Genomic DNA, 12,940 nt, shown 5'->3' with positions numbered 1-12,940 from the left:
CTTAAATGTGTGTAAGCCACCTGAGATATCCCCGACATAAATAATAGGTTTTGAACAACCTAAAAATTCTAATCATTACTACATATGTCATCCACTCTTAAACAATATTTCCTGGTCAACAACCCAATATTTTAACTGTATCCCTTAGAACAGGATATAATTACATTTGTTACACCTCAGGCGAATTTCTAGCTATTTGATTGGTTGGGAGAAAATTAAACAAAAATCTCTGTCACCCTCCGAAAATACATTGGTTTTAAGGGGCGCGGGTGATATTGCCATGAGACAGTGAAAAATATCACATGCGCGAAAAATGTGCGTGCATCGCTTAGTTTCCTCACCGTGATGGTCACAAGAACGTTTGACGGCTATAGCCAATTTTATCAAGAGCTGGTGCGATAGCGATTGTAAACAGCAGACTATCAACAAACAAGATGTCATTATCGAGGTTTGCTGCCGTTTCTGAGCTACAAAGACTCTGAAAAAAAAAAAAAAAAACATTGTCACCGTCGGCTTCGCCTCGGGTGACAATGGTTTTCTCGGGTTGACAATATTCACTGTCACCTGCTAATGAATGTCATATTTATATATTGTTGCCACATAAGAAAAATATGGCACTGTTAAGATTCTAGTTAGTATCATCACCCAATATAATTACATATTAAAAATGAAATATTAATAAAATACTAATATCTATACTGCTTATAAAACTATTTCACTGGTTTATTAGTGTGCAAATCTTTATGAAAGGAGATAGAGACCAGTAAGGAACATACACCATTAACATAAGCCAGAGTTACTGAACAGTGTTGATGGTCTTGAAGGAGACCTAGTCTTGAACACACGATCTGAGAATATCGGGACAGGCAAGGAATATGGTAGCGAGATCAATCCCCTCTTCTACAACCACAAGCAGGTCAATAGTGGGCTGGTACGGTCTGCAGCGCTTCGTCTCTACTCCTCTGTGTTAGTGTGCACTGGAAATAAACAAAAAGGTGTGACTGGGACATCAACCATATATACCTGCATTCACTACGATAAAACAGACAAATATAACAGAGAAAAAAATACTTAAAAAAAGGAATACAAGTATGTGGTGGTAAATACATAATGGTCTGTCCCTCAGCCTCCACGAAGGTCAGTCTATTCATTAAGTAATATTATTTTCATGGCCTATAGATGCTTTACCTAGTTTGTTTTAAACCTGCCAAGAAGCTCAGAATTTGTCATTCACATATATTTACATTCCACTGCAAGTTCCTCTATAAACATTACCAGAAGAAATGGCTGTCATAGTCAGCATCATTTTGAAGCTTCTCCTTCCACCTCAAATAACATGAGACAACCATTTGACGCAAACATTTTGGTGATGTTAGGCTGTTTCAGGAATCTGGTTTGCACTAATGACACAGACATTCAATATATTATATTTAGGTCAATATTAACTAGAGATATTTCCAAATGCTTTCAAATGTCAAACTTTTTCATTTTTATCATTTTTAATTCAAACAAACCAGCTGCTTAAGCACCCTACGGACACAATATTGTTGTTCTGCTTTTTCGTGGATCTTTTCCTGAAGGTTTATAAAAATATTTTATAAAATTAACTGCCATTAATCCCAGCATGGTACAGGCCAAATATCAGGATTGTAGGTGTTTTAACCGATTTGATCCTTGACCGCAAAGATGAGTCAGTGTGTTTTGTTTGTATGTTTTTTCTTGCTATTTGTAGCACTTAAATTAGCAAGATACTGGCCAAATATGACTGGAGGACTTTCTTTTCTTAAGAAAAACTTGTTTGCAAGGCTTAAAAGATTTGACCACTGTGATCTTAAGTTTTGGTCAAGGATTTATTTTGGAAGAAATCTATACCAGCAATATCTGGCCAAATATTTGTCTTTGCTTATCTTCAAATCATGTGAGTGTTTCAACAAATTTAACCCTTGTTACTTTGAATATTGATCAACTTCAAGGTTACAAATAGACAGCAGATAATGGTCAGCAACCCATTGTGATAAGTCACTTGGTGCTGTACAGACGTCAGACGCCAGGAAATGTTCCTCTTTAATAGCATAATCAAGAATTTATGAAAACCAGGTTTTCTCTGGCCACCGTCAAGTCTTAAACTCCACCATGTCCACTTCCTGCCCAGGTCTGTTGTCTTCATTGTGATATCAGAGTCAGTGACAACACATTAAGGATCCCTGCCCCACTGCACTGCCATTTTTCCTGTACACAGTAACCTCCCATTAACTTCCGTTTGGATATAACTGCAACACATTTGGGCTAGTACACTTCCTTTGTTTTTTTACACTCAGAACACTCTTGTTGATTCCACTTAGTTAGTTTCATCTCTGTTATTTTTCTTCAGTCCTGCAAGGTATGGTTTTCTTTTCAAAAATTATTTATCAAGGTTATAGTTCCGCTGGAAGTTTCCAATGATTATTTACAGTTTTGGGCAGTTGTACGGGGATCCTTAAGAATTCCACTAGATTTTCATACACATAGTAATCTCCCCTTAATTTTGTTTTAGACATAACTGTAGTGGGACAAGACCAGGGAACTTTCCCTGATCCCGTAGCTCAGATGGTTAGGGCAACTGTTATATTTCATCTTTATTATTATTTTCAAAAATAAGTTTCCGATTTATCGTTTAAGTTTTTGGCAGTGGTACAGGGATCCTTAAGTCATACATAAAAATATGACAAAGATCTGGAGTACTCAATACGTAATACAGTAGTCGTGTGACAACATATAAACAACATCGCACATATTTATATCAAAAACACTTTATTACATACAATCTTTGGTCCGTAATACTAGATATGGGAACACATAAAATAAATCTTCAACTGAACCTGTTACACAACATAAAATACCTGAAAACTAAACGAAGGTAGAAATAACAAAGATCTCTCATCATCTTACACAGGTCCCACTGGACTACATGTACTAAAATACCTTGTGTAGATCTGGTACATTTGTTTAAATAAATAAGAACCAATTTGACTAAATGCTGATCTTTGGACAAAATGTAATAAAAATTTACATAATCTACAAATAGAAATGTAGATACATGTTATAGACATCAGGATAATATTTAAAAGTGGTAAATGGTACTTTGTTCTGAGTAATCTTTTATGTTAGATACCATCGTGGATTACCTGGTATGTAGAACAACAACGACCGTTCTGACAGGTGAAGCACTTTGAATGACAGGTGTAATCAATCAATCAATCAATCAATCAATTACAGGTGAAGCACTATGTTATATGTATTACCAGAGTTTAGACGAACAAAGTTCCATGGTCCTGTGTCTAGAACAACAGGTAACTACAAACCACTGGGTATAAGTAATGACATGGTCAATGATAAATAAAATCCAGTGCTGGACAAAGCCTTGCTCAAAATGTTCATATGCGGGAATAAAATCTAATCTTCTGGCCAAAATTACACTGTACTGACTGATATGTTAAAATGCTCAAAGAAAAACGTATCCAGTAAATACCCTAGATATAAATGAAAGCTGTGAAAATTCCTACTTCTGTGGAGTTGGTGGTTTTCAGCCATGTAGCATATTTTTTTTGCAAATTTCAGTTGTCCAGTAGAGTTTAAGGTTACTACTGGCCTGTGGACCAGAACACCTATCCAGCACTGGAGTCCTAACAGAGGATGAACATTTTAAAGTTGATTGTTCAGATTCTATTATTTATATAATTGAGCTTTTGAGTATGTAAATATTGAGTGCATCAGTAAGTTCAATTTAATTTAAAAGATATAGATGAGAAACAGAAAACATTTCCCTCTATTGAGATTTCAATCATGCTGAAGAGGATACCATAATCATCCTGAAGGCTAAAGGAATCAAAGCCTCAACACATTATCTCTGACTCAAAAGTTAGGAGGCTTATTACAGGACACTTATGTAATAGCATTTGTTACCCTTTCTACTCAGCTGTACATGTATATGGGTGCAGGGCTATAACAAGGCAGGGATTTATTGACTGACAAATATGGGTACATACACTGTACAACAGTGTCAGATCCAGGGAGTATTTCAAGTAGTTTCTGGGAATCTCCAACCCTATGCTAATTTACCCACTGTCAGTTTTCAACCCTTACCCTATGATAATTTACCCACTGTCAGTTTTCAACCCTTACCCTATGCTAATTTACCCACTCTCAGTTTTCAACCCTAACCCTATGATAATTTACCCACTCTCAGTTTTCAACCCTAACCCTGATGTATATAAGTATGCCTGACCCTACCCCTTAGGATCAAATGCCTTGGTCCTACATGCACTGACTAGCCTTCAAACATTTGGGGTTGTTTGTATACAATATCATTTTGTGAGACAAATACTGTGTTAGAAGGTATATAAACATCATTATCTGTTTCGAATATATGCCAGTGTTCTCACAAAAGTTTCAAATAGGTGGCTGACTTGAAAGGAATACCTGGTTGAATGTTCACTTGCTACAGAGTGCAAAGTTGAGAAGTAACAGGCTACTTTTGCCAGCGACCAGCTTTTAATGAGAACACTGGTAATACCTTGATGTAGGCGACAACATGCATGCATGACTTTTACAAAACCAGCGAATAAATCTCCTTACAGTAAATAATTAACGATAATAAGTAAGACATGCATGAAATATGCTATTAGTTTAAAAACAACTGGTGCATGACTATCTGTCAGCGGGTGTATGAAGCTTTATAAAGAGCCTCGATTTTGTTCTCAGTCAGGCCACCACTATAAACTTATCTGTTTGGCATAACCCGACCAAGGATTTTAGGTTTGGGTAGATAGGTCAAAAGGATTTCTTATCTGACAAAGAAAGTCATTAACTTAAATCGACTCTAGTCAATAGAACAAGTCAACAGAAGCAATGCATCCATTTTGATTTCACCACCTAGACACAAGTCACATAAGCACTTCATAAAACACTTAACAGATCTTGCACCTGAATTAACATAAAAATAATTTCAGTAGAAAATATCCATGATTATTTTTAGCAGTTGGTCTGTTTTTCCTGGGTCGGGTGCTTTACACCAAACATAGCTTTCATTAACCCTTTCACCCCTATGTAACTTTGGTCAACTCTACCATTCATTGATCTGGATGAGTCCATTATGGTCCACAGTGGTGAAAGGGTTAAGCACAATTTCAGCAGTCTCAGATACACAGCAAGAGGACAGTCTTTGCGTACATATGTTGTAAACTTTTTCTTTTTAATGTCAAGGTCAATGATTCAGGAAGTCAGGAACCATGCATGCTTTGTTAAACTTCAACTACAGAACTTAATTCTTACTTAATAACATTGACAACACAGACAATCACAGGTCAAAGGTTAATATCTTTTTGGTGTCACCAGTTTTATGTTCGTGATTCCCATTTTCGACAAATTTGTGAAAAAACACACAAAAGGATGAAGTACTCACAACTGAAAGACATTTGTTTAAACTGTTCTTTTGTAATCGAAACTAAGCTTCCTGCTACACATATCACCATGACAACCATTGGTTGGACACGAATTCCTGCACTATTGTCATGTCAACAAATTGCACAATGGCTTTAATTTGTTGCTGTTCACTGCCATTGTCATGACTTGATTGTTACAACACAAAGTCAAGAGCTTTAGGGATATCCTGATGATCGTTGCCATAGCAACATGCGGCCAAGGACTACCATTGGTTAGGGAGTCTAACTCATGCACCAATCACAGGCTAGCTGACTAAGTACCAACATGGGAGGAACACTTAGTGCAGGAAGGAAACATCGCATTTGCGATGGGCCCATTCTTTGTGCCAGAGACGTGCTGGAAAAGTTAAAGAAATCAGTTTGTAAGAGAAGGAAAAACAGAGACCTGCTGGTCACACAGGTTTTCAAGTCACACAAAGTTAGATCAACACAACACACACATCCCTCACACACCCGCATGTTATTTATCACAAACATCGTAAAGAAAAGGGAAAGGAAGGCATAGCTTGAGAAGAATACCGCCAACCACAGAAAATGATCTCTATACAGGGTATTGGAACTCATAGATTTCATGGAAAGTCATGTGTCCAGAGGTCAAAGTTCATAAAAGCAAGGGCTCATTGGATATTTACATATATTTGATATTTATGTCTAGTGACATCATCAAAAATGTTATTATATGAATATATAAATTAACCATTAACCTTAAGTTAAACTGCAACATGCTATATATAAGTATATTATTATACGTAAAGCAGCATTTTACAGGTAGAAGTATTTGTTTTGTCTAAGGTGAATATATTCATAAATTGGATCTCTGTGCCGGATAATTGTGTTGGTTTAGCAACATTTTTATTCCACTTTTTAAAAAATAATCATTAAAATGAGAATATATTATAAAAGAATTATTTTGTCACCTACTAATTGTCTATTATCATTAATAAGACACCAAAAACAACCATTGTTGCAAACATTTTACCAATTGTTCATCATAATTAACAAAACATTTTAAGAGCCTTAAATTATGACATTTGTTTCCTAGGGAAACTGGGACATTTTGGCATTGATTCACTAATAAACATTTATGAGAAAAAAAAAGGATATAAGATTTAGGGATCAAGTCAGCAAATAAATTATAAAAATATTGCATATTATTTGTTAAGAAGAAAGCAAAAGGAGCGATTGGTATGTGTTTGCAGTGAGCAAAGTGGCAAAAGAAAATGGGGGAGGATTTATGGAGGGTTCGCCGTGTTGGATTAGTGATAGGATGTGACATTAGATAAAACGTGTGTACTACCCACCTGAGGGCGCTCTCTGTGGGTGTTGACTGCATCTACGCTGAGGGCAACAAACTCAATCTTACAGCCATAAGCCACCGGTGTTAGTTTGATGACTGTGTGGAGTGGGACCTTTAGATACGCGAGGTCGGCTGTAATGAACATAAACATCAAGTATTAAGTAATGTGAAGCTGGTAAGGGTAGATAACTCTTAAATAATATTTAAGATAATAATTTAATGCAACATTTAGATATAGCAAGTTCACTGTTATGTTTAAAACCACAACAAAACACACAAATAAAGTAAAGGAAAAAGCTCAGCACAAACTTGGAATTGTACTTTCAGCTGTAATTCGTAAAATATCAATTGTTCATAGATAGCAAGGGGCAGATAACTTTAACAACCTATTTATGATAAGATATGAATGGTAACGTTGAATACCATATTTAAATGAAATCAAGACATATTGATCACAGCCCTAGCTTCTATCAATCAGACATGAAAATCATCTTGCCCCTGTGGCTGACCTATAAATAGCAACAGTAACTTAAGTGTTGACCCTGGGACCCTGAAACACAAATTTATCTTAGGTTTTCAAATACTTGACGCTGTATAAGTTTTAATGAAAAACTCCTAAAAAATGGAGTCAGTACAGTCATGACAATGATCTGTGATGAGACAGGATCGGGATGGGACTGGGCGGGATGAAATGGGGCAGACAAGGGTAAATTTGTGGGGGCAAAAAAATGAAAAATGAAAATGTGGACTTTTGTACCGTTTAACATTTGAATTACACCTGAATTAATTGCCACTACAACAAAACCCAAATATATAGAAATCGTTGACATAAAATGTTTCCTTCGTAATAGTAATTGTCAGACTATTTTCGTTTCTGTTATGTTGGACATGTTGGTTAACTTTTACACTATACAACAAGTAGTACAATTACCGCAGTACATAAAATTCTCAGTTCTAAAGTGTTGCAACATTAGCAGATGCCTTTTCACATTCTCATATTTTTCTCAACACTGACCTAAAGCGCCAAGAGTAACATTTGGTACAAATTGGCTTTCCAGAAGGTGATATCTGATGGTATTTTTATTAATTCATTAATTAAATACTGATGGAAACTTTATTTTTTCTTTAAAATGGTATTACAAAGCCTTTCTTTAGGATGTACCTTTTTTTATAAACACTACAATGTTCCAATGTTCAGTGTGATGACAGAAATATTTGTGCTAATGTGGGTCAATATACTATAGACAACAATTAGTTCACCCAAGAAAGCTACCAGTTCACCCAAGAAAGCGACCAGTCACATCTCATGACCTTACCCATCAAAGTTCACTAAAAGAAGCTGTTTAAAGAGTTTTACACAACTGACCCATGAAGTCTCAAGGGCTTCAGGGTCACTCTGTTTAAGAAACTTGTTAGACATTCAGCAAACAAGCAATTGGCCGAATAGTATTGGTGTCAGTGTCAAGATTTATTAAAAGATGTATTTGAGCCATGACCTGGAATGTGATTTAAAACATTTTCTTTTTAAATACTGATAGCACTTAAACCCTAGCAAGATATTTTGTACATGATATATCATAACTACAGGCTTTCTGATTTTTGAGAATAAGTTGTTGAATGATTTCAACACATATGATCCCTGTGACCTTGAATGTGGGTCAAGGTAATTTATGTACACAACAAACTTAATGGCACTTCAACCCAGCAAGTTACATAATAAATAGCATGACCCTTTACCTTATTATAGTGAGATGAACTTGTTCAAAGTATGGTGTTGACATTAGACATTAGATGATGGACACAGCACCATAACATAAACTCACAAGTACTTTGTGTCAGAACAGCTGACAGACTTACAGATGCATGACAATAACAATCAATAGTGACAGAACTCTGGATTATAATAATAATATACAGCATTTGATATTGCACCCTATCTAGCTAACATAAGCCACTCTAAAGCGCTTTACACATTTATAGATGTAAAATTAACACAATTAGCATATACATTAATCAATGCAATTTTGAGGAATTCGCAGGAGATGCCTTATTAGGCGCTAACTAGTCCTATGCCACCTGGCTAATATCTCCCTATGTGTGTATGCCTGCGTGTGTGCTGAAGATGTAATGTGTTCTGTTTGTAGTGGGACAATGCTTCCAATGGCATCATTTATAGTGCAACCTCACTTGAATGCTTTAATTAGCACAGATACCGCAACATCCACCCCAGACAACCAAATCGTCGTCACCCTAAGGGGTTGGAGATATCTGTTAAACCATCAAGGTAAAGGATGGTAATTTTTTTTCCCATCATTCCAATACTATGTTTAAAAACAATAGTTTTCAGCATTCGAATGTGTTTATTATCTTGTTTTGTACATAACACCTCCTGTCAGTAGCTGATTATGATGTGATATCTTATTGTTTTAGTGACATTGTAGTATGGTATCTTCAGTTGTGCAATCTGGTTGACATAGAAATCATGAACAGGTAAAACGAGAGACTATTCAGTAAAAGGTGGGAGAATAATTATCAATAGTGGTGAATTGTGACCATCAAATATCAGTAGTGGAAGACGTCTGAAGTGTGACGATCAATAAATAAAATCCTCGCTATTGGATTGTGGATAACAACTGCATGAGATCTTTGGATTTTTTTAATCATAGTACGTAATATTTTGTTGGTGTTTTTGCTATAGATTGACAACTTCAGTCATAGAAATATTCAACAGATGAAAAAACTCTTACCAATTGGAATATGTCGATGATATATGCCTGAACTTATAAGGTAACAGTTTGACAACAGACTGCCTGATGCACAATGACATATAGTCATTTTAGACTCGGTGGACAGGTGAGGTCAAACAGTACAAGATGTGTGTAGCATTTTGACTCACTTTAGAGAGTACAAGATACATGTAACAACTAGAACACTGACATGAGTGAGGGCCCAGCCATGTGCCTGACTGTAACCCCACCCCCCCTCTCATTTATTTTTAGTTACAGTGACCTTGACCTTAGAAACTTTTAATTCCCCTGTAGCACATCTGCATATCAGTGTATCACTATGTCAAATTTAAAAGGATTAATCTTATGGATTTTGTGATAATTTCTGAAAACAAAGATGATGGCCAGACAGATGCATAACATGATTACCAAATGGCACCCAAATCTCTGATGTGGGCCCGCTTCAAATATGTGGAAGAAACTTAAGGAGGAAGAGCCAACTTTAAACCAGGAAATATAACAAGAGGCCCATGGGCCTAAACGGTCACCTGAGTCTACAGTATTTATTTTTGTTGTTGAAATATGTACCAATTTGAGTAAAAAATAGTATAATGTTAACTTAACTTTGTCAGGACCATGAGCTGATCATTCCTAGACCAATTTTAAGTGAGATCGGCCTATTAGAACTTAGTAGCAAAATAGCGGCCATGGCAGCCAAATTGTATTTCTGATTGACCCGAAAAATAACAACACTTTGTCAGGACCATGATTCGATCATTCCTACAAAGTTTCAGTTCAATCGGCCAAGTAGATCTTTACTTTAAGTTTGAAATAGTTTTTCAAAATGGCAGCCGTGGTGGCCATATTGGATTTCTGATCGACCCGAAAAATAACAACACTTTGTCAGGACCATGAGTCAATCATTCCTACAAAGTTTCAGTTCAATCGGCCTAGCAGAACTTGACTTTAAGTTTGAAATAGTTTTTCAAAATGGCGGCCGTGGCGGCCATATTGGATTTCTGATCGACCCGAAAAATAACAACACTTTGTCAGGACCATGAGTCGATCATTCCTACAAACTTTCAGTTCAATCGGCCCAGCAGAACTTGACTTTAAGTTTGAAATAGGTTTTCAAAATGGCGGCCGTGGCGGCCATATTGGATTTCTGATCGACCCGAAAAATAACAACACTTTGTCAGGACCATGAGGCGATCATTCCTACCAACTTTCAGTTCAATCGGTCCAGCAGAACTTGACTTTAAGTTTGAAATAGGTTTTCAAAATGGCGGCCGTGGCGGCCATATTGGATTTCTGATCGACCCGAAAAATAACAACACTTTGTCAGGACCATGAGGCGATCATTCCTACCAACTTTCAGTTCAATCGGTCCAGCAGAACTTGACTTTAAGTTTGAAATAGGTTTTCAAAATGGCGGCCGTGGCGGCCATATTGGATTTCTGATCGACCCGAAAAATAACAACACTTTGTCAGGACCATGAGGCGATCATTCCTACCAACTTTCAGTTCAATCGGCCCAGCAGAACTTGACTTTAAGTTTGAAATGTAAAATGTTAACGGACGAAGGACGACGGACGACGGACGACGACGGACGAAAACGGATAGCAATAGGTCACTTGAGCTAAAGCTCAGGTGACCTAAAAAAGTACAAGGTGTTCTTTGTAAAAATAACTCACTTCAGGCTAGTTCAGGTAAAACAGCACAAGGTGTGTGTAAGAATTATGTAATAGGACGAGGAATAGTGATAAAGATAGTGCCGTCGCTTCGGCTCAAACCGGCGACTCTTGGCTTTCCAGCCCGATGCTCTTCCGCTGAGCTAAAGGGGAATTCCCTACAGCTGACGCGTGTAAGGCGACCTAATGAATCCACATCTTTTACACTATTCCCCCCTATTTTCAATCACCAACCCAGGTTGTTTGACTCCCTGCCAAGGGTTCTCCTACCTTGAACGGGGAGGGTCAACGGCACCAATTTGTAGTAGGTAAGAGGATAATGTGCTTCAATCGGGGATTGAACCCACGATCTCCAGGTTCCTAGTCAGACGCTCTACCATTGAGCTAAAGGGAAATTCCCTACAGCTGACGCTTTACAGCTGACGCTTGTAAGGCAACCTAATTAATCCACATCTTTTACAATTATTCACTTACCAGGTTAGGTAAAACAGCACGAGGTGTGTGTAAGAATAACTCACTTTAGACCAGCTGGGGTCAAACAGCACACAGTGTGTGTAACAATGATTATTATTAGACCAGGGAATGTATTATAAGGTATGGTGTAACAAAAACTTACTACAGACTAGGTGAGGTAAAACAGTTTTGGGTGTGTGCAAATTTTCTGATTGTCCAAACTCTGTGGAAATAATTCTTTTGAATAATATGGAATTTTAAACTACTTTGGAGCAAAAAGAGGTATAAATTGTATTAATTCTTTGTAATGTTCACTGTGTCAAAACCAGAGAAACCAGACTCGTTGAAAGAAGCTGCAAAAACACATAGCCCTAATGATCTGATATAGCTCCATTGCCAGTTTCTGTTCAATTTAACAAAGATCAAATATAATCTGCTGATCAGCTGATTGTTTCAAACCAGTATTGGTGAATAACCAATCAGTTTTGTCATCATATAACGAGCAAAAAAAACCTGAATTCCAATTAAAGACAGACAGCAAAACTCAAAAAAGGGGTTAGGTTAGGAGATCGGTGTGTACTTAGCAAAAAAATACCTTAGCAGCAGATTATTTTCACATTCACAGCCATGTCCGGTCATGTGCATTTTGACGACAGCCTCTTGGGGGACCGGAACATAGGGGATTTCCTCTACAAAGGCCCAAGGAAAGAAAATGCCTAGTTTATACAGCAAACCATGACATCATCAATGTATGATCACATGAACAATGACATCACCAATAAACAAACACAAAAGCTGTGACATCATCAATGTATGACCACATAAATTGTGACATCATCTTTTTTAGGTCACAGCAAATCACAACCAACAAAAAACAAAAGAATTAATTTCTTGAGTGACTGTGAACAAATTATGAAGATTAAATATGAACCAAAACGGATCATCTAACGGAATAAACAAAATAAACAATCAGGTAAAGAGAAGATCATAACTAGAGGAAAATTTAAAAGTTGTGCCTTTATATTTGTTAGTGTTTCAGGTAGAACTAGACAACTGAAGGCAGTTTGTTGTATTACTGTTTGTAATTTTGTTCGAAATTAATTTGAACTTTTAATTAATTTTATTCACTATGCTCCGATTGTTCAATCAATGGCCCAATTTTGATTTTTTGTTTTTTTGTTTGTTAAATTTTGATACAAAAATGATACCTTGGATAAATGGAACCCTGTTATACTTTGAAAGTCATCCATAAAACGTCTAAGCTCATGAAAAAAGGACAAAAATATATATTCA

At 36.6% G+C, this 12,940-nt stretch overlaps 1 protein-coding gene across 6 annotated transcripts in view; it reads right to left on the bottom strand.

Moving 5' to 3' along the window:
* Window positions 1–522: 522 nt before the first annotated feature.
* Window positions 523–12,940, bottom strand: part of LOC110454557 (6-phosphofructo-2-kinase/fructose-2,6-bisphosphatase-like) — a 63,363-nt gene continuing 50,945 nt past the window's right edge. For 3 of the 6 annotated variants that reach the window (XM_021504140.1, XM_021504149.1, XM_021504132.1), the window contains exons 13-14: window positions 6,782–6,909; window positions 992–5,817 (exon numbers count right to left, since the gene is read on the bottom strand). In XM_021504140.1, the coding sequence (XP_021359815.1) occupies window positions 5,734–5,817; window positions 6,782–6,909 (212 nt within the window). In that variant the 3' untranslated portion in view covers window positions 992–5,733. The other 3 variants (XR_002463386.1, XR_002463387.1, XM_021504158.1) reach the window with 3 other exon arrangements.

This window comes from Mizuhopecten yessoensis, unplaced genomic scaffold, assembly GCF_002113885.1.
Source record: "Mizuhopecten yessoensis strain PY_sf001 unplaced genomic scaffold, ASM211388v2 scaffold917, whole genome shotgun sequence".
NCBI lineage: Eukaryota > Metazoa > Mollusca > Bivalvia > Pectinida > Pectinidae > Mizuhopecten > Mizuhopecten yessoensis.
Note: the sequence above shows the minus strand (reverse complement) of the source record. Positions and strands in the feature narration are given on the sequence as shown.